General features: G+C 40.6%; 1 protein-coding gene across 1 annotated transcript in view; it reads right to left on the bottom strand.

Moving 5' to 3' along the window:
- MCF2L2 (MCF.2 cell line derived transforming sequence-like 2) overlaps nucleotides 1-23,244 on the bottom strand; it is a 160,255-nt gene that overhangs the window by 27,102 nt on the left and 109,909 nt on the right. The window contains exons 16-21 of the mRNA XM_050902372.1: nucleotides 18,853-18,919; nucleotides 17,556-17,671; nucleotides 16,188-16,257; nucleotides 9,990-10,082; nucleotides 9,388-9,480; nucleotides 5,504-5,629 (exon numbers count right to left, since the gene is read on the bottom strand). Of these exons, the coding sequence (XP_050758329.1) occupies nucleotides 5,504-5,629; nucleotides 9,388-9,480; nucleotides 9,990-10,082; nucleotides 16,188-16,257; nucleotides 17,556-17,671; nucleotides 18,853-18,919 (565 nt within the window). The remainder of the gene's footprint in view (nucleotides 1-5,503; nucleotides 5,630-9,387; nucleotides 9,481-9,989; nucleotides 10,083-16,187; nucleotides 16,258-17,555; nucleotides 17,672-18,852; nucleotides 18,920-23,244) is intronic.

The following is a 23,244-nucleotide window of genomic DNA, read 5'->3' as shown; positions in this document are numbered from 1 at the left end:
CTAGGTTCAGTTTCTGCTCTGCTACAAGCTGCTTCTATCCCTGGGCAAAACCCTGAAAGACGCTTACATGTCTGAAGACATAGATTGGTGCCTAGAGGTATGTAGGTGTGTAATTCCCTCTCATTGGAAAATAGTCTTTAAAAGCTTTGTCAATAGTTTCTGCAAACTATGCAGTGCTGCACAGCCTTGAGCAAAGAGGGAGTAAATGCATCAAGGAGCCATAAAAGTACCTGAGGGAGAGTGAAACTAAGCAGGAACCAGACCTTTCTAAGTTAAAGCCCTTGTCTGAGGACCACTGATGGGTAAATACTTCAACTGATGATAGAAATATTCGGCTTAGATGCCACCAGCACAAACATTTATAGCACAGTTCAGTACTAAAGAGTGTAGCAATGTGTGGATAGAGGACACGGCAACATCTATATGGTAATGGCCTTCAACAAATAATGATAAACATAATTATCCTAGCAGCAAGTTTTTCTAGGAGTGCTTTGTATAATAAATTGAGGGAATAAGCTCAGTGCATTATTGAAGTACTTATTTTCAACATTTGTATGTTCTGTTGATTACAAGGTGAAGATGTTGGCTCCAAGTGGGAATGTCTGATTTCTTAAACTACAGACTGCAACCTGTTCTCCCTCTCACTCCCCATCCTCTACCCTAGATCCAACTGCAAAACCAGGGTTTGATTAGTTACTTTTCCACTCCATATCAGGGTATTATTAGACTCTCCAAAGCATTCAAAAAACCTCAGTAATTTCTATAACAGTCTCTTATCTCTAATACATAGAGTTGGATTTTTATTTGTGCATATAGGACTGTGTGTGTTTGTATTTATATGTGTATGCGGGTGTAAACTGCAAGCCTGTGAAAAGCATATTGATGAGATGTAAAGCTAAATAAAAAACCCAAACAAACATATTTTCTACATAGTTCTGACAACGGTGAGAGGCTCCTGTCACTCCAGGCACTGTTCGATACAGTACTGAGATCCAGAAGCTCAGTTCAACTCTTGTGATAGGTCTGTCTCTTCAATCTTGTATCTAGGATTGGGATTATAGCAAGTGAAGTGGGAGGCTATCACTGCAGAGAGAAAGAGGATGGACAGGGATGGCAGCCTGCAGCAATTCCACAAAAGACTTTGAATATTAGCCCACAAGCCCTGAACTCTCTCTTCAGTGTGGGCGGCAAATAGAGAGGAGGGCACTGTTTCTGGTAACTTGTGCTAGTGGACAGAAATATTTTGTCCTAAAGGAAGTTTATTTAAAACGGAGGATTTGATCACTATTTATCTCAAATACAATTATTCCCTGTTAGACCAATACACTGTATCTCATGTTTATGGAAGATGAGAGATATATATGAATGGCTTAAATGCTGCATAACTCATGGACAAACTACCCAGGCCACATTGTATACAAATGTTAGGACATAGGAGGAAACATCTCTAAAACTTCTGCTTTCCAAACTTTACTCTAGTTTTTTTGTGGCTTTGCCTAAAAATACAAAAAACCAAAACCAACCCCAAACTTGCACGTTAGCAATTTCTTACACAAGAGTTCAGCTCCTCAAGTCTGCATGTGCTCAGGTCCAAGAAGCAGAATATCCTATGCAACTAGGAGCGTTCATCAGCTGCCACAAAACCTGCTTTTCCACTGGCATAATATCCTTCTCTGAAAGGTTTTTCTAGGTGAGTATTTCTATCATGCCTGTGTGGGAAAGACTCCACAAGATGGGATGTGGTTTCGTGAGCTATGTGTTTATTTGGTGGTGTTTATTTGGCATCACAGCTGAGCACCTGGGACAGGTGGAACAGGGAGAAGAAATTATTGGGTTCATCCTCTTTCACACTTTCACCCCATTTAATAATCATGTAGCAAACCATCTCAGGAATGCTGTCAGCATCAGGCTAACACAGCAGCCATGTTCCACTTTGTCATGTCTTTCAGTTCATCTAACAAAGCAGAGGCAAAAGTCTAGTCCTTGGAGCTACTATCTCGCATTTCATGGAAGGCTGGCATATTCAAAAGTAGAAGCTGAAAAGGAACAGGAATGCTCTGCTGAATTCCTGAGTACAAAACTACTCTGAGATTTGAAAGTAAGGAACAGGCAAAAGGATGACCTCAACATTTACATGGATAGGAATCTGGATAGATCCCCTCTGCTCAGGATAATATGTTACCTTTCTTGGAGAAGCTCTTCTACCCATCCCTTACAGAACTGTTTAAAAACAAATTTTTGTAAAATTGCTGTAACTACATACATTTAAACTGGGAAACACAGGAGGAAAGCTACCTTCCTCTTCGGGGGTGAATCAGAAACAGTGGAAACTGGGGAAGTAAAAGACGTGCTGTATCCATGAGCTTCCCACGCCCATGTTGACCGGTCCAAGTCGGCAATAATAATATCCAGGCTTTAAAGAGTCTTTCTGAAATGAATCTCCGAGACACTCAGAATTAGCCATAACCAGAATGGCTTAGAGAAGCTTTCACAAGCTATTTCTCCTGACACCTAGAAGGCTGTAAAAGACTCCCTAGTGAAACCAAATGGACACGAACCAAAAAAATCACACAGGAAAAATCCTGTCTTTCCTGCAAATACAAATGAAGACTTGATTGTTTCAAAAGAGAAACTGTTGAACAAGGTAACATGTTCAGCAATGTGCAAGTTACCAGTTTGTGCAGCAGCTGCTGGAAAGCCCAGGAGGAGCCAGCAGGCTGTCACTGCAACCAGTGATTTTAAAAGTCACATCAAGCAAAGCCACCCTGAGTGCTGAGAACAGCGGCACCACGACAAAGACACCTGCCCCTAGAAAGTCCGTAAAAGAAAGTCTGGAGAAACCTGAAAGCAGCAGAGATGTGTCTTGATGTTCATTTATACTGCTCCAGGAAAAAACTTTTCACAAAACAGAAGTGCTAGAAGGGAAAGTTTGTCTACTGTGAAGGAAAAGTGAACACAAGCTTTGCCACTGGCTTTAAATAAAACAAAACAGCTTTCCAAGAGTAGGAAAACTGACTACTAAAGTGAACCAGGTTTGTTTTCATTCTCAGGAAATACAAATAGAAATAAAACATACAAAATTAAAATTATTTTACTATTCAGCTTTAGAGGTCTCAAGGGTTTTATCAGTAGCAGTTTAAATATATTTGGACAAACCCTCATCTGTAGTGAGTCACTTTAAGCTGTTGGCTTGTCTCTCTACATTTAAATAAAATGTATAGCTGACAATACTTTTTTACTTCCAGTTACACCAGTATAAAATATTTCATTTTAAGACCAGTGTTTTCTTTTCTGTCACTGAAATTAAGATTTGTTCAGTAAATATTCAAAAATATATAGCATTTCTGCTCCATCAGAAGAGATATTACTAAAGAATTCTTTAAGAACTTTAAATGGCAGAAACAGTCAGATGCTGGATTTCACCTTGTATGTTGGAGAAATTAAAAAGCTAATGAACTATTCCTGTTCAGCCAACAAATCTGAACATAGTAGGCTTCTCCTACCTTGAGAAAACTTGGAAAAACTGAAAATTAGATGGAAATCATATCAAAAAGATACTGCTAATCTAAACTAAACAGGAAAACTTCAAGCTATATTCTTAATCTAAACCCAACTCTTGGTGCAAAGACTTAGAGCGCAAGACCCCACTGATCAATTCATAATGGGTTGTCCTGGTTTCGACTGGGATAGAGCTAATTTTCTTCTTAGTAGCTGGTACAGTGCTGTGTTTTGGATTTAGTGTGAGAATAATGTTGATAACACTCTGATGTTTTAGTTGTTGCTAAGTAGCGCTTATCCTAAGTTAAGGGCTTTTCAGTTTCCCATGCTCTGCCAGCAAGCAGGTGTGCAAGAAGCTGGGAGGGAGCATGGCCGGGGCAGCTGACCTGAACTAGCCAAAGGGGTATTCCATACCATGGAACGTCATGCCCAGTATATAAACTGGGGGGGGGAGGGGGGGGGAGTTGGCCGGGAGGCGCGGATTGCTGCTCGGGCATCGGTCAGCGGGTGGTGAGCAATTGCATTGTGCATCACTTGTCTTTTCTTGGGTTTTATTTATTTTTTTTATTGTTATATTCCTTTTCACTACAATTATATTATTATTATTAGTTAGTAGTATACTTTATTTTACTTTAGTTATTAAACTGTTCTTATCTCAGCCCGTGAGTTTTACCTTTTCTTTTTTTTCTCCCCTCCTCCCCATCCTACTGTGAGGGGGGAGGGGGAAGCGGCTGCGTGGTCCTTAGTTGCTGGCTGGTGTTAAACCACAACATGGGTGTAGCTCACAGCTGTGCAGAAGGCTGGGATAAAGTATATGCTTTACTTAAGTTTGTCAGGTTTGGGAGACCTAAATTATGCCTAGGACCTGTGGTGTTTCTCCGATCCATAGACACTACAGCTAGTCTATGTGTTTACTAACATAACAAGGGGGCCACTGCTTCGCATTCAACCCAGTACAGCTACTGCAGGATAAGAACTCATATTCTCATTTCAAATGTAATGCACAATCCACAGGAGCATCTCCAACTGTGTACAGCAGTGGATCTACGACATACAGCTGAGCAAGCGGTTAAGTTTATAAAATAATGCTGACAGAGGGCGTGGTTTCCTCAGCTACCAGATGCACTTGCACAAGAGACAACTATAGAAACTAAAACTCCTGAAGCCACTCCGTCCTGCAAAACACAGAATAACACTTCCCACGCAGACACAGTCAGTATAGACCCCAGCACTTTCTCGGGAAGTCACATTCTGCACAAAATACTATTTTTCTGGTGCCCATACTAAACCCTGTTACTGCGATCTAATAATTCTTTGAACCCAGCTTCTTAGTACATCGTTTTTTCTTGACATTTTCACCCTGCAGCTATTTCAAAATGCGAAACCACATCACCCTCAGGCCCATTTCGCCAGGCGTGTTCCTCCTTTATGTGTCAACAATCACTTCCACTTCTCACTTAAGGGCTCATTTTATGTAGGCAACACTAGTTCTTGAAAGTCATATGACTTCAATGGAGCTTCAGCAGAGAGATATATACATTTGTGGCCTTTGATTTGTACTGTGGTTATTATTTTACGTTTCAGATAACGAGTTTGCCAGTCACTGGGATGGATTCTATTACCCACTTTAAATGGAAGCAAAATTTTCCTCCCTAATTGCAAAAGATTCAGAAACACTTGACTTGCCTAGTGGTCACAAAGTTTCAGCAAATTTCTTAAGTTATGTCTGTCACACTTGCTGCCTCTCACCTACAAATGATTTTGGGGTGTGATTACTCAGAAGGACCGCATTTGTCGCGCTTCCTCCCCACAGTCACACCCCCACCTCCACATGACAGGTATGTTGACATGTATTTTTGGTCACCACAACATGTCACTGAGTGGCATCCTTCAAGAATGTGGCACGGGCTCCCGCAAAGTGTACCAGCCATGGGCACAGCATGATCAATGATGAGAGGAACATTGGATGGGTCAAGACCAGAGTAAGAGCAACAGCAAGTAATACCTCATATCCTGTGATAGCTATCTGGTGCATGGAGTCATTTACTGATTTGATGATATCAAGCATTGTGGCCAGGGCTTCTTCCAGTTCAGCAGTACCCTCCGAATTCTTGCTGCACTTCAGCATTTCCTGATTAAGAAAAGATATGAAAACTACTTGAAAACTTCTTATACCAGAAGCCACCGTAAGACAACCCTCCCTGAAATTTGCGCTGCACAAAGTAGCTGAACTACAGGGGGGAAAAAAAAAACACCAAAAACCAAAAAACAAACAAAAAAACCCCACCACCACAAAACCAAACAGGACATTCACCAGGTTTGTCATTGAGGCCACACGTTTTGACCTTGTGGACATTTTCAAGTTTTATGGGTTCATTTAAGATGAGACAGGACCATTCTGACATATTTACAATGAACTTTTTGCATGTCACAGAATTACATCCCGGTTTTTTTTACTCCACATCTGCTAGAAAAGAAACTCAATCTTAATATAATTATTTCAGGTGTTAGAGAATTCACCATTTCCCTTCTCAATCTGTTCCACAAGGTACTTATTACCACTGTTAAAAATATAAATTTCTAGTCTGAATTTGGCAGGTTTGATATTCCACTCATCAGGTCTTGGCAAGCTCTGGTCAGATAAAGAAATTCTGCATGGGAAGAAATCACTTCCTGTGTAGATGCTTGTAGGCTTATGATCAAATCATCTCACAAATCTCTCTTCCTTAAATTAAATGAGACTTCTTTAATCTATAAGACAGGTTTTATCAGCTGTTAATTCTTTTAGGGGGGAAATGGGCCAGAGTACTATAAATCTTCCCCACCTCTTATTCTCTACCTCTGCACTACAATCTACAGATCTACATTTGCAAATTTGAAAACCTTTTTTGAGAGATAGTAATTTTGACGAAAAATGCTGACCTCTAGCAAAAATTCATCAAACATTATATTCTGCTTGAAATACGGGAAGTTATTCCATCCTCCAACCCTTGCACAAGGAACAAGAGACAAAGTCCTGGACAAGTTAAGAAGCATGTGCCCAAAGCAAAGAAACAAACAAAACCTCTTGAGGGCTCGATTTCTGTAATCAGTTCACATACAGAGATCCTATTTAGAGCTCCAAATATTTAGGGCCAACTACTTACACAGCCCAGTACAGTTCCTTACAAGGATGACTTTTCTTATTTCTGTATGTGTCTTTTGCTTGAAAAGTTCTAGTCATAGCTCAGGACTTAATTCTCTTCTTGTAACCAACCATATAACCTATGCAAATCCTGAAAGACACTAAAATCTTCATTTTAAATGAAATTAACTGCCTTGCCTCTTGCTCTTCTGCCTACAGACTCAGATGCACAGATTGTTTTTTCCCCACTGTATTGTACAGAAAGCACTTACTGCCAATGAGTATCCACCTGAGATGAGAATCAGACTCTATATCTTTGCTAAAAGCATCTAGGGAAGAAAAGGTTAACAGATACAAACCCACATATGGTTGGTACAGTCTTGAGAAGACATGAATCTCAAAGCAACTGGAAGATCACAAGACTACACCATAGAATTTGAAACCAAAGCCAATCAGGATTCTCCTACCATTAAACAGAAAAAGTAAGATGACTGTAACTAAAAGTAGTAAGATAACTGATCACATATAGTGAGTGACCTGTGATTTTGATGCTTGGAATCTGCATCCATTAATCAGCTGAAAGAATAAGTTTATTGGTTGTTAATGAGACAATAGTTCCAGTGACAGAATTCGTAACCAAATAACCATTTTATTCATCATTATTCGCTTGTCCCTGCCCTATATATCTACTAGTGGAATGAAAGAAGTGTTTGGCTGGATGTAATTTTCACTTCAGAAATGCAAGGTGTGAAGAAACTAAGAAATAAATTCTTGTAATAATAGCACCTCACTAAGAAGCGAGCACCTCACTCACTGTACGGTAAGTGAGTTTAGTTTTGTTTCCTTATGCTGACTACAATGTCAACAGAAACTACGCTCCAGAAATACACCTAGGAATGAATCAAGACTCTACTAACTTTAGTAATCTTTATTATAGTAAGAATTAGACCCCTTCAGCAGGGGTGGCCATTGACATGGTTTTCATTCAGGCATATCATTTTCAGCCACATTTTAAGTAAGTTTGGAAATCATTTAATCCAGAAGCTGAGGCACTTGTGTTGCTGTAAAACAGGGCTGCAAAAAGGTAGTTCTTGCAAACCCCAAACAGCAGCAGTCTCTCCTCAAGTGCTTGGGTGACCAGGGTTTAGAAGGTAAAAGCAGGATGCATTCCTATAGTACCTGTTGCACAATTTCTAGGATGAGGACGGATCCCTGCTCCCTGTATAGTGGGCATGCTGCTTTATAATATTAGCTAAACTGATTGAAACCGGAGGGTTGCAATAATTGTGACCCAGAATTTAAAACTAGTCTGCCCATCACTCAAGGCACACAGCTTCTTAGGCACTTGTTTGTTACCAGTTTGCCACTGAGTCCCATTTTCCTACACTTTTAAATGCTCCTGCTGCCTGGGAAAGAGTGCACCATCTTCACAGATCTCATAATCCCTGACAAAGTAAATGTCCATGCCAATGTGTTGTTGCTAAGTACAAAACTGGTCTGACCAGCTTCAACCCCAATGGCTGCAACCTGTTTTGCCTGGGAATTTTACTCCTTGATCTAATCTTGGTTTTATTTACAGTCATATTTCAAATTAAAAGTAGCAACTGGTTTACTCTTGCTCTTCTGAAGACCTTGACATTTCCTCCCTTGTCACAGAACAGTTTCAAGAAATAGAGCCAAATTTACTTCTGGATTACGTTGACGTAAATCTACTGGAATCAGTGAAGTTGCATCCTTCTTAATATCCCCCTTCAATATTTGGATTCTATAGTTTTGTGTAAAGTCAATAAACAGGTCACAGAAATACTGCACACATGAATGGCTAGCCAGATCCTCACACGGCTTAAACTGGCACAATTTGACCAGTGCCATAGTAGCTATTAGCAAATAAAATTTCAGCCTAAAATCTTCATTGCAAATTTCACGCTAAATTTCATGACAGTACACAACACTACATTAAGTCCAGAGGCTTGAGAATAGCATGCAATTCACCTTCATGACCTTCCCATAAGGAAGGTCAGTAAATATTATTTTTAAGAACTGAGGAGATGAAGACAGAAATTTAAGCCACCATCTTCAAAAGATGTCATTGGTTTGAGAGCATATATTTCCTCTTGCCCAGTTCAGACCAGAATTTCAAGCGTGGACCACTCACAGTTCCAACCAAATCAAGAGGGAAGTTCACAGATTCATCCCATGGAAAAGTTACAGACAATTTGTTCCTAGCTGGGTCTTTAAAACAGAAGCACCAAAATGGAGTGGCTCCTTCTGAAAGGTTTGAGTCACAACCATGGGAAAATATCAGGTTCAGAGAGCTGAAAGAGTTTTATTAAACAGGGACAGATGTCAGAGACAGGATTTAAAGCATCAGTTCCCGTTTTCAAACTGTAAGACCATATACTGATCCAATAAAGCCAAATTCAATTTCTGTTTAAGGATAAACAAAAAACAAGACAATAAAATACTCACTATATAAAATATCTTACTTTATACAGATAGCAGTATATATATAATAATATACTGCTATTGCTTAGTATATAAGTATATAAATATACTGCTATTTCTTAGCAGTACTTATTCTGAAATAAAAGTCCTTTCTTTGACTGTTTGTTACCATTTTACAACTTAGCATTACAAAGTATTTGTTGAAGAAGCGAGAGAAGATTTATTTCCAGGTAATCCTTCAGAAAATAATGCTGATATGCAATTCTGTAAGTAAAACAAGCTATGCATTAGAATTCTTTGCACTGTCATGGAGAACTTACCTTTAACAGCAACTGGTACTTGGTGATTCTCTGGACTGGCTTTAAGAGATAAGCATCTAGCGAGAGCTTATGATCCAATTTACGCTGACATTCCTGTAAGAGACAACAGGGAAGAAAAATACAATTGTTTCTTGAAACACAGGCAAGACACCAAGATCATTATCATTTGGTAATCTGAAGATTATATGTCTGGGAATTAACTGAGAGAGAAGTTTGTTCCATCTGCATAGGAGTTTCCAGGTTACTTATACCACAGTGAAAATATATCTAAATAAGAGCTAATGTTTAGGTTGAACATAGTGTCAAAATCTGGCATGCCCTGCTTATGAGATTGCAATCATCTGGGGTTTGCAAAGAAGTCAGCACTTCTTTGGTTTGGGTATAGCCTGAAGAGTCAGGCTCCCATCCAGGAAATCTACCTACTACTCTACCTACCTAGTCTCTTGTAGAAAGCACCTTGACACATACTGAGCACCTGCCATCAGTACAAGAAGCATGCAGAAAAGTCTATATATTGCTCTGAGTTTTCTAAAGAAAGAAGAGATACAGAAGGAAAACAAGATTTGATGGTCTTGCACTGCTAGTCTGCAATGAAATTCCACCTGAAAAAAGATGCTGTCTCCACACTGTCTCCAGAGAGCTTCGGACCTTGGCTTGTTCTGACAGTATTTTTCATATATTTGGAGGTCCTCTTTCTGCAAGAAAAGGAGAGTTTAAGTAAGGTAAGAAAAAAGAATCCACAGAGCATCTGCCTTGAGTCACACTTTTTCTTACCTTCCATCCTAACACATGAAGTAATTAATACATGAGGATAACTCTGTATGTAAAAATATACTGAAGCTACCAAACTTGCTTTTTACTCCTGTAAAGTTAAATACACCTCAAAGTGAGATATTTTTTTCCTCACTTTTTGCACAAAGCAAGGAGACTGCAGACTGGAAGACACATAATCTAATTGCAAAACTGTTATCTTCCAGGGAGGGGAATAGATGGTTTGAAAACAAAAAAAACCATTAGAAATGTAAATTTTGTTAACAATACTGGCACAGACTGGTTATTGCTGACAATACTCACCACTTAGCTAAGATTTACATGTTCAAAACACTTCAAAATAGTGTTGGCTCTTAATAGTACTAGGATGAATTAAAAAGTAGCAAGTTTGTCTTGTTGATGCCCCAGGCTAGACAGGGGGAAGTACTTAAACGCTGTCCTACCCAAATTAGAAGTGGGTGGATTCACTTGACCTCTATTTACCTTTGACTACACTCCAGGTGCTCTCACTGAAGTCCATGGCAAAAATCTCACTGACTTCAGTGAAAACAAAGGCAATCTCTAAAAGCCCAGAGAGGTGTATTTCAAGCTCCCTAAGCTATATGGGTGGATACAGACAGACACGTGTTCCTCTGCCAGGTTCTCAGCTCACTAACTGGGCACCCAGTTAGCGCAGAAGCCCCGCAGCCACGCGACCATGGAGCAGTGCCATACAGATTCCTGAGCAGAGCTGGCTGTGTCTGACCAGCTGGGAGCTTCCCATCTTTTTCTGCATCTCTCCTGGTGGACGTGACCTCAGTGAATCAAAGACAGCACCAAAAATAAATCTCAGGAATTCCTGGCTCTTGCCTCTGTGCTTTCAGCCCACTAGACAGTGCCTATACGCTCTTGGTGCAGGGAAAGCATTTTCTTTTGTATAGAGTTACTAGAAGAAATCAGTATTGCTGCTGTCTTCCTCTGTAGACCTATACTGGTGTCACCCTGATGAATCAGATGTGAAAGCAGAACTATGCCATGTAGCACCTCACTGCGTTAAGGATTACGCAATACAAAAAGCTCTGTTGCAACCCAATAGAGTATTAATGGTGGTGTTTCAAAATAAGCGCAGTGTTTTCTTCACACAAATAGAATTGTTTGTACATGTTGCCTTGGATGGAAGTTAGCAGGGGGTTAAACCCACAAAACTAGAAGTAATTACAGAGTGTAATCAAGCATTACAATTTGTTCCTGGCCCACAGAAACCTAATTGGACTGGGCAAGAAGAACAGAGACAGCAACAGTCAAGAGCACTATTAGGGGTAAGAGAAAAGTACCAATTTAAATTTAAAGAAAAGGCACAATAATCAACAATTTACCAGTAATTTGTCATAGTGGAACCACCCTATCCCAATGCAATCTACTGCTGCCTAAATCAGTGACACCTGCTCAGGCAGATACTAACATCTTTAAATACAGCTTTAAGTTTTGTAATAGTGTAAGGAATAGGAAATTCCTGGTAAAATTACTAGGATCAGACTCTAAAATGCCAAGAAATAATTAATTGCCTAATTACTCAAATCCCAGTCTTAAATGTTCCACACATCTCTATTTTCATATCCAGAGGTTCTGACTTCTTGCTGGTACTTTTACACCATGCCCATCTCTCCTGCAATGCTTTTCCTTTCCACAGTGATTTGCATCCTGAGATCTTTGTAAGCTTTCATGCACATGGCTGTATTGGGTTTGCGTGGCAAGGTTTTGGTAGCGGGGGGGGCTACAGGGGCGGCTTCTGTGAGAAGATGCTAGAAGCTTCCCCTATGTCTGATAGAGCCAATGCCAGCCGGCTCCAAGACGGACCCACCACTGGCCAAGGCCGAGCCCATCAGCGACGGTGGTAGCGCCTCTGGGATAACGTATTTAAGAAGGGGGAAAAAAAAGCTGCGCAGCAGCAATTTGCAGCCAGAGAGAGGAGTGAGAATATGTGAGAGAGACAACTCCGCAGACACCAAGGCCAGTGAAGAAGGAAGGGGAGGAGGTGCTCCAGGCACTGGAGCAGAGATTCCCACCCTGCAGCCCATGGTGAAGACCATGGTGAGGCAGGCTGTCCCCCTGCAGCCCATGGAGGTTAATGGTGGAGCAGATATCCACCTGCAGCCCCTGGAGGACCCCATGCCAGAGCAGGTGGATGCCCGAGGGAGGCTGTGACCCTGTGGGAAGCCCGCGCTGGAGCAGGCTCCTGGCAGGACCTGTGGAGAGAGGAGCCCACACTGGGGTAGGTTTGCTGGCAGGACTTGTGACCCCGTGGAGGACCCACACTGGAGCAGTCTGTTCCTGAAGGACTGCACCCCGTGGGAGGGACCCATGCTGGAGCAGTTCATGAAGGACTGTCTCCCATGGGAGGGACCCCACACTGGAGCAGTTCGTGAAGAACTGCAGCCCATAGGAGGGACCCACGCTGGAGCAGGTGAAGAGTGTGAGGAGTCCTCCCCCTGACGAGGAAGGTGCGGCAGAGACAACGTGGGATGAATTGACTGCAACCCCCATTCCCTGGCCCCCTGCGCCGCTGAGGGGGAGGAGGTAGAGAAATTCAGGAGTGAAGTTAAGCCCAGGAAGAAGGGAGGGGTGGGGAGAAGGTGTTTTTAAGATTTGGTTTTATTTCTCATTATCCTACTCTGATTTGACTGGTAATAAATTAAATTAATCTTTTTCCCTACGTCGAGTCTGTTTTGCCCGTGACAGTAATTGCTGAGTGATCTCCCTGTCCTTATCTCGACCCATGAGCCTTTCATTACATTTTCTCTCCCCTGTCCAGCTGAGGAGGGGGAGTGATAGAGCGGCTTTGGTGGGCACCTGGCATCCAGCCAGGGTCAACCCAGCACAGGCATATATGCATAGTTGCAATTATCTATGTTGACTGCTGATTTATGAATAAATTTTGCTTCAGATTACAATTTAGCCCTTTGAATCTACCTTACAGGTTTCTGGTCAGCTGCTACAGTCCTTTCACAGGACTTCCTTTTCTAAATGTTTCTTTCTCCCTGAATGACCAAATCCCAGGATTGCTGGCTCTTATTTAATTATTCTCTTTTTCCAAGGTTAGCAGTATGGGTAAGTAAACAGTGGTAATCCACAGTGAGTCACTCCTGCCAGGCACCTCACCTGGCACATGTTGGCAAGCAGTCTGACACACCTTTTGTTTCTTCCTGGGCATTCTTGTCTTGGTTTGGTAAGCTTTCCTTCTTCCCAGCCCCATGTTTAGCAGATCAGCCCAGAGTGTCCCTCTTGTTACTGATAAAGCACTAGAAGACCCATCCTGGAAGCCATTCATCACACATCTCCTCTTTAAGGATTTGTGCAGTCCTTGCCACACAGAGCTTTAAGCAAGGTCAAGCATCTTGGTGATAGTATAATAGCTGCCATGTGGGCAAAGTTGAGCTGGCTTACTTGTAATTTAGTTCATATCAAGATCATGCCCTAACAAGGTCAGGCAAAATGGGAGGGAGGGAGGAAGGACGGACAAGAGCGGCATTTCTGGCTCATCTTCCACCTGATCTCTGCTACTGTATTCCAGGAGAGAAGCCAGAGAGGAGGAATAGGCTGGGACTCCACAGACTGTTTCTGTCATCACCTGAGAAGAAGGGTTCACATCCACGGTGACAGCTGACCAGGTGGCACTGGTGGAGGTGGGAGAGTGTGTGGGGACATGGCAGGGGAATGACTGGCAGGGGATGGAGGGAGTCAGGCACCAAGGTGTCCCACTGCAGCTCTGAGGATGCTTTCAAGTAGCTCTGGAATCAGCTGAAAAGTCCCAGTGTGATCAGACAGGGTAATATTCTTCAAGTATGAATCTAAAAATCAGTTTGTTTCTAATCTCAGGCCGACCACAATGTTGTGGCAGTATGGTTACACCCATGCAAACAAGGAGAAATGGAGAAATGAATCTGCAACAAAGCAAGTTTCCTCCCAGAACTCGGCATCACCTTGAACAGCAGCCGTTTCTGTTTCCCCCATGCCAAAGCGAGCACAGTCATAACTCACAGAGCAAGCCAGAAGCCTCTGCTCAGCAGGAAGACGCAAAAGGTGCCAAATCATGGGGAACACAAACACACAACCAGGCTTTTGTTTGTGCCTCCTAAAGGCAGTCCAACAGAAACAACAAATTTCTGGACTTTATGTGGCTTCTTCTAAAAACGGAACATAAGGGCAAGTTCTGGAATCAAAGGTGCTACTGTGTGAGCAGAGACATCTCAAGAGAGAAGCTTTTGCTTTCTTAGCGCGAAATTTGAAATAGGGAGAAAGCAAATGCATGATTTAACCTCTTGTTCAATAGATTTAGTGTTGTTTGACTAGGCCATAGAAACTGATAAGCAAAGGTAACAGAGGGACTGATTTTCTTCACTTCACACCTGAACCATAGCTTTAGTGCTGCTGATTTCATATTGGTAGAACAGTGAGGAGAATTGGGGTCAACAGCTGTTTTTACAGAGAGAGACATAAGCTACAATATTTAAACATGAAATTTGAACTTTCTGCAGACTTACAGGATCAATTCTGCATCAAGAATTTCTCTTTAGCTCCAAATCCATATTTGCAACATATAGACTATTTTATGCTTCTTGGATTTCAAAGGTCTGCATTCTTCAAAGACTGTTTATCCTATTTTGCATAATGATTTCACCACAATATTTTCCTGCTCAGCATCTGAATCTTAGGATAACAACATATTCCTTAGTAGTGTCATTTACCCAAGCTCTAAATGCTTCGCTGTTAAACAGAACATAATTCAGTGGACTTATAATCACATTTACACTTGTATGACGCTCTTCAGCCTGACCTGTTTGTGAATTGGGGGCATACCCTTTGGAAGTATCACATGTTCATAATTCCCACTGAAATCTTAGAGATGTGGCAGTGCTCAACACCTCTGACAACTGGGGTATGTACGCTTCATCCAAATCTGTCTGTATTTCATACAGCACCTTGTTAAAAAAAGATTTAACATGTACCCTAGAAAAGCAGCAAATGCTAGAGGTAGTATACAGTAGAAGCAGGAGGTACCTTTGACTACAGTGAAGAGGACAGATTTTCCCGTTTCTCATGCCTCTTCCATTTCCCGTGCAAAACAGAGTCTTATTCAAGCAGTTTTGTCAGACTATGAAAACGGTAGCAACCCACCAAACAGTTTTTTTCTTATTAGTAGGGCCTCTGAATGAGTGCTATATAAACAAGCACCTTTTGTTATGTTGCAGGAAACAGAACTAACAGTCATGCTAACTGGGGGGGTGGTGAGGGACAGGGACATGACTGGGAGCTCTCAGAGGAGAGTTGCAGAACTCAGGCACTGAAAGTCACACAAACCGAAGACACATGCATCTGACCGAAGCCACCATTGCCTATTGCCTTTGGGCTTTCTCATAAACTGAGCTCACTCTACTTTTAAAAAAAACAGCTAACCCTCACCACTTCATACAAGTGGGGAGAATCCCACTTGGCTGTTGAATTATGTGAACAAGTAAAAGAATTGACCTCACAGAGTCTTATGGAGCTGGTGGGGTTTCACCACACGAGGAAGATGGTAGACTCTGCTGGACCAGTTCTAGGGGAGTAAGTCTCCTGAATGGTGCAGAGAAAAGAGAGATAGGATAAGGCAGGAACAGGATGTACTGTCTGCACTCAGAGCAATCTGCTGTGATACCATTCTCTGCTTATTTACAGTAGGGTGGTGTGTGGGATACATCAGACTGCTGGTATAGATTTGTCTGATATGAAAAGCATGTTAAACATTTGGATCACTGATATTTTTTTTTTTTTTAACCAGGGTTTAAAATACATTGGTGAAACGCTGGTAACAGATCTCTTCCTGTCAGTAAACCAGGTAAAGGTTCAGATTTCAGAATACACACTTGTTAACTGTGGCTTAATTTGGGAATATCTGCTTATGTGAGTTTCCCTCATTTACAAAAGCAGAGTGAAAGGATAGGAGTAAATCCGTAAGTACTGTAGGATAAGATCATAGATATTCATACAAACCTGCAAAAGGATTTACTTACTCTTTTCAAAAAGCATCGGGCAAGAAGCTCAGGGTTTTCAATGCAATTTTCTATCTCCTTAAGGAAAATCCTGAGAGGGAGAAAGGAAAGCAAACAGTAATGTAACATCCCACTCACACTGTGTGCTAGCTTCTGTGTAAATCCAGCTTAAAGCCTACGTTTTTGTACTACGAGGATTCAATGGGGAAGGTAACAATTTTGACACACAAAGAAATATATTATATATATTTTAGAAAAATGGGATGTCGTTCACAGCTGATTGCCTGAATCACCAGTATTATCATGTTTTCATCTGCTCACAAGCATCTGATACATCTGTTGAGATTTGTTTCCAATATGTGGCCCAAACACCTGCTTCCCATTTGGTTATGAGGATTTTTCAGAACAGCTAGAAAAGACAGAAAAGCTCTGTCAGATGCAGTTGCTTAGCCAGCAAGCAGTGAAAATACAGGATGTAGTCCAAAGGCTTCCGCAGTGGCAGTCAATGCACTAAGCCTTTAGGGAAAGAAAGACCAGGCTTGCAAAGGGAGGGGAATGTCATTCTCCAAATGGAAGACACATTCTTTCAAAATAATACGTAAACTGGAAAATAATTTTTCTACTATGTATCAACTACCCTGGCATAATATTTAAACTTGCAAAAGAGGGATTTTAAAATTTATTTTGTTAAACTTTTTGTTACATCTTACGGGCAATTATTGTCCAAAAGAATTCCTAAATTCTCACTTTGGCTACAGGAAGTTTTACTTCATCAAGGCTCGGAAAAGCAGGAAATTTACAGAAGTAGCCCTAAGCTTTGTGTTTTGAAAGAGGATCGAAAAGAGGTTAGTCTTGTTCATAATTGGTATTCTGTAGTCATGGGCACTAGATCAGCTTGTCCACAGTGTGGACAAGGCTTCTGGAAAGGTTTATGATCATGCAGAGGATAAAATTCCTTAAGAAAAGTGCTATCAAATATATCATGTCTTCTGATGTGATAACAGAAATATAGGACAAATAAGCTGAACACTAAGAAAACTTCCTCACAGAGGAGTTTTGCCAGAGAAAGAACATCAGGATTTAGTCCTGTGACATCTACCAGTGTATCAAGAGAGGTGGTAAAATACTCGCCACGAGGGACATTTAGAATGGATAACACTAGGGGAAATCACTAGTAAATGCACAAAAGGGTATAATCTTTCACAAAAAAAGATGAAATAGATGATCTCAGAGGTGTTCTCCACACATGGGTTTTATAGGACACACACAGAGGCAAAGTGAGGATGACTTTTCCTGCCTGCATATGTGTATGACAAAGCACCCCACATAAAGGGAGTAGAAATGACAGTAGCACCCGAGGGCGCAGGACAACCACCAATTCCCACGTGCCTGTTGTGGAATTCGTAGATTTCTGGGAGGTTCCCAAAAAGAATTTCCTTCTTGTTCTGGAGTGCAGATGGAATCAGATGTACTAAATTGGGATTGTCCATTTCTGAAGCATACCCCTGCAGAGAAGAGTGGAAAATAAAACCAGCCTGTTTTTACCAGGGAAGAAGTACTGTGTCTGAGACACTGAAAAGCCTTTAAGTCTATGTGCTTTTTGTTCTCAACAGAGCATACAAAGGCTTCTCCTATGCCTGCTTCTTTGCTGCTCCCATGAATTTCTGATGCTTCTAATTTGCCCCAGAGCTTTTACCCCCAACAGCTGTGCAAACACATTTTTAAACACAAATGGACAGATTACTGGATTAACAAAAAAGATGAAATGATGTCCCTAGGATTCAAAAGCCATTTTGGTCGTGTAGGGATGGAAACTGCTAAGTTTGATACACACATATCTTTCTGCTACATGCTTCACTGCAAAAGGGTTAGTTTGGATTTATTTGTTGAACTGTGGTATTTGGCTTGATTATTTGGTTGTTTCTTGTAGAAACTAGATTGTGTTTCTTCAATAAAAACTTTGAGAGAAGAACATTCTGAGTGCAGATTTTAAACTCAAGAGTAATACATCAATTATCAGAGCTGTCAGCTCCCACAGATCAAATCCAAATAAGAAGCAACCACATGGTTGTAAAAAGAAACTACCCAGTCCTTCAAGTCCCACCCAAATAGAAGCATGATTGAGCCTTACTCAGCCTCCATCCTCCCACAGACTAGAGACCTCAAACTCCACACACACAGAATATGCTGGTATCCTATGAGTTTCAAAAGCTCAAGAGTTATATTTGCAGTGTAAGCTGCTCTTTTCTGTGTTCAGATACTACATGGGACAATAAACAAGAGGGGGAAGAGGGCCTTCTTTTTTCTCAATCATTTTCTAAACTTACATTCACAGAAATTTGGTGTCTGGCCCCATGGAAATCAAGGGTGCTGTTTCTGAAGTCTATTGATGATGTTTTGAAAAGGCACATTATTAACTATTCCTCTGTCCATAACTTTGAGAACCATGCAACTTTTATCATTCTGTGGGCTGGGGTCAGAAAAGGTGCCTCTTCCTTTAAGCCCTGAGGAAAGATATTCAAAACATCCTTCTCATTTTCCGTCTCCAAGGCTGAGCTCTTGCTAACAGAGCCTGTGTACTCTAAACACGAGGTGGAAGGTGAGCGTGCTCAGCCCATGAAGGATGTGCACTGCAGTGATCACTTAGAGGTTAAGCACCAGAAGTCATTACAGAAGAATTTCTTACCTCTATTATACTTTGAAGTTCTTCTACATAAACCCGTTCTGTTTCTATCAGCTCATTGATTATGTGGCTAAAAAAGACGAAAGGTGGAACGTTTAGTGTTTACCAACAGTTCAACAAAGCACACATGAAAGAAAAAACAGTTTTCCTTGTATATTCCTGTTTATGCCTCTGACTACACAAAAAAAACCCCTCCTGTGACATCTCCAAAGGTCATTTCTCCATACTTCAATATTGTGCCTTGTTGATAAGCTTAAAAGTTCTAAACATCCCTTGGACTATTATTTTTTCAGCTCATTTTAAACTTCATCTTGGTTGCTTCTGTAATTTTTATACCTACAAATCTGAATAAAAAGATTAAAAATGCCCCAAAAGGCAAACAAAAAAGGTTTCCTCTTCTAATAATAAATAACAATACTCAATAAAGGGGGATTATCTTTCCCAAGGCTATGTTACATTTCTGTTTTTCTTTCTTTTATAAAATAAACAAAATCGGTGATTAGGCTTCCTTTCTTTAATACATTGTGAAAACAGGCAACAAGATGATGTCAGAAGTCTGAAAACATGAAAGTAAATTAGAGCAAAATATTTATACTATATTTTGGACTTTTCATTTCTAATATTAGTTCAATGCTTCTAGGTAACTTGGAGACATATATCTTGAAGATGCTTGATTTACTTCACAGAAATATGAATGTAACCAATTCACTTTTGGACAAATAACTAATTAGATTTTAAAATAAAATTGCACTAAATCCCTCAACTTTTTTTATGCATCAGTTGTCCCAGATTCTCAAGGAAATGTTCTCTTTAATACTCTTATGAACAAAGTTTTCAGGATAGCTCTCCCAGACGTTTGAGCAGTTTGTCCAAGCAGAAAAGAACTAATGCCTAGTATTCCTTTCCTGGTCCGTGCTTCACAAGAGTCTATAACCACACAGCTACATCAAGCAAAAACACATCCCCAGAAGGACACTAGGGAGTAATGTCTAGAGGAACTGGAGTATGGCCAGTCATAAGCAGCACACAACCTGAGGCTAGTAAAGTGTAGGCAACTATTGGCATCAATACTAGTACATGCATTTGTCCAATATCTCCCTGTACATACGTTAGAGTAAGGATGAAATCAGTGATGGCTAGAAAGAAGAAAAATATCTTACCCTTGGAGACCCCTCTACCTCAGGAGCTACCTGCCACTTTACACATACAATCAGTACCATTATCCCAGGTTTTCCCCTGGAAATGTACTGGCCCAGCGTGCCACTGGCCAGCTAAAGACATCATGGCGTGTCTGCAGGGTAACCTCCAGAGTAAATGCTACAGGAACCGTGTTTTTTGGCAAAAATACAAATCTCTGGTATTTTGGTAAAAAGCTCTCCAAGAGACTGGAGGAGATAGAAATCTGCTCCTCTGCTGCCTACTGCCAGAAGCTTGAAGCATTTCAAGGCTGCTTTCTAGAGAAAAATATAAAGACAGGAAAGTGACTTCTACCACTCCTGCTGGGAAGTTTGCTCTGACTATGTCTGGTTACCTGGTTTTTATATATCACACAACAGTCATGTAATCAGCCAGACCCCATTAGCCCTTTATATCATGAACCACATTTACACTGTTGCATCCACTTTAAGGGGATTTTGTCATCCTCTGCATTTTTTAGGATGTCTTTTTGAGATTAATAAATGAATCCCACTTCTGATAAAGCTGCCTCGAGCAATAGGGAAAAAATTATATCACCTTTCATGACTAAGCAAAACTATTGAACAAACACAGGTGCAAAGGGATTCTGCAGTACTATGCATGATCTCATAAAGCCAAGCCGTGTTGGACTCCAACCCATGTAAGAGCTCTGTCCACCTTTCCCTGAATTTGCACACCTTTGAGCTGAAAAATATGTTTGGGGCATGCTCAGAGTACTAGATTACTCCTCATGAGATAGATATATAAAAGCACCTTCATGAGAATTGCAGAGTCAATGGCAAAAATGTCCAAAAAATTATTTTACAAACATTAGCACTTGCTTTTACAGCTGACTGAAACAAATAAAACTTTTATGGTTAAATATGCCTTTCCTTTTAACAGCTATTGAAGTTACTGCACAGACCAGATGCAAATGGGGACAAGCAGATTGCTACTGTTCTAGCATCACTACCACTCGCAGCGCTGAAAAGAAATCATGAGGACAATGCACAACTTGTTTCTGGAGTCAAAAACTTAGGTTGGCTATCAAACTGAACTAACATACCTCATCAAGCTCAAGCCACTAATGGTTATCAAGCTACAACACAAACTCTAGTGGCAGAAACTTGTTGAATCAGACTGATGTTTGGTGGTCACTATCTACTTCAAACTAAGTAGTTCAAATTACATTTGTCACTCCGGCTATCAGCTTCAGTAGAGAAAATTGGAGATTCAGTTGTTCAGGCAGGCAGCTAATAGTAGATACAATAAAACAGACACATGCAAGTATCATTTCCTATGCAAACTTCATACTTGCATTGGCACAACAGTGTGGCCGTAGAAAGTGCGCATACATCCTACCTGTGCACACAGCTATGGTCTTTGCAATGATACACAGAAATATCTTAACTTTTAGCACTCTTCAGAGCCAAAGGATGGTTATATTCTTGGTTCCCTTGGTAGACCTAAGAACTACTGATCCACGCTCATTTCATGAATTGGAGAACAGGTTTGACACTGTTTGGAAAAGGTTGTTCTATCAGTTATAAGTTTTGAAATATCATCCTTAACTTTAGCTCTAACCTAAATTTATTTTAAGGAAACCTCAAATTCTGTTTATTATTTCTGTTCTCCAGATCCAGAAGACCTAAAATTTCATGTTGCAGCAATTGGAACTTCATGAGGTTTATTTAATGCTCACCATACACATTTCCAAAGAGCTGCTGCATTGTTTAAAAAAACATTACAGAGCAAGTGTGACAAAGTCATCAGAGAAACTTAACGTTTTTAAGTTTTAAATTAATCTTTAAGTTCTTCTTACTGTTGAAAGATGCTTATTTACCTGCAAACAAGACACAGATCTTCCAGATGTTATTTAGTCTGTTACCTAACAGATTATATCAGGACTGACTCTGAAGCAAACCCAACACTTAGCTGACAATTATACCTGAAAAGCAAATTATTAGTCCATAGGTTTCCTAGTAACTGTCATAAACAAATAACTGTGTGGTGCCTGTCAAAAGCGGAACTCAAAATAATCCAGTAAGCAGAACAGAGGCTTTTAGGATATTTTACTATCCAGCTTTCTATGAAAAATGAAGCAAAAATGAATTACTTTAATCTCTTCTGAATCCTAGTTTAACATAGAGTACCAGCTCTTGAATCCCCATTGCAAGAAATCTGGTTTTTTAATTGATTTACTAATCTTAATTTTGTTTGGAAACATTGTCCATTCAGGGCATCAAAAAAAAAAAAATCACATATGAGGAATGTTTTATTAGAGGAAGTTCTGTGTGACTCCTAAGATACTGCCATTGTAGTTATAGGGTTGTCAGAAAATCTAACAAAATTCTTTAAGAAGATTTGATTTTATTATTTAACTTAATTCTATATGTAGATTGATACTAAGAGTAAATGCTTTAGCTTTTTAAGTGTTATGAAAAACTTGTCTAACTAACCCTTTCACTCCTTGTAAAGGTGGTGGTAGCCATTTTATCATCTCAGTTTCAATGACAATGAATCCTTCATGAAACCTGGTTAGAGTTCAAGAGCTTCATGTCTCTAAACCATGAGTCTGTACATAAAGGGTAATCATTTTCCAATACCTCTCCACAGTGAGATAGCAGCATCTGCTGCCTAAATAAGACTTTCACTACTCAGGTTTTTTTGGTGTTTTGTTGTTGTTGTTGTTCTTTTGTTTTTAACTGTAGTCTTTTTCCAACCTCAAATTGTGTCCACATGAAAAAAGAGGAATTTGACCAAACATCCAGCATTCTGTCAGACTCAGCACACATCCTTTAGAGCTGTTTTTACACTTGCCTCTTAGTGCCCATGGCCAAGTACATCTCTGGGATTTCCCACTGGAACACAGGAGCTGTATGCTTAAGCCTCCCACTGCCTCCAAAGCAGAATACCTCCCATGCCTCTGCAAACAGCTGGTGGGCGCAAATTCTATTCACAAGGCTGCCACTGGTTGAAAGTGTTGCATGACATAATCCATCCATCTATCTGTCTGTGCCCATCCCACAGCCTCCAGATGTTATTTTATGTGATTACAACACTATGCTTCTGAAAGTGTTATTCTGTATTTCTCCAACAGGGTCAGTGCTACAGCAGCCACCAGGAACACTCAGCGCAAACCCATCAGAAAAGAGCCTTCCTTAGCTCCAGTGCTCCCAGAGTAACTTACCTGAATTGCTCTCCAAATAATAACCACAG

The sequence above is a fragment of the Gymnogyps californianus genome, chromosome 10, assembly GCF_018139145.2.
Source record: "Gymnogyps californianus isolate 813 chromosome 10, ASM1813914v2, whole genome shotgun sequence".
In the NCBI taxonomy this organism is placed as follows: Eukaryota; Metazoa; Chordata; class Aves; order Accipitriformes; family Cathartidae; genus Gymnogyps; species Gymnogyps californianus.
Note: the sequence above shows the minus strand (reverse complement) of the source record. Positions and strands in the feature narration are given on the sequence as shown.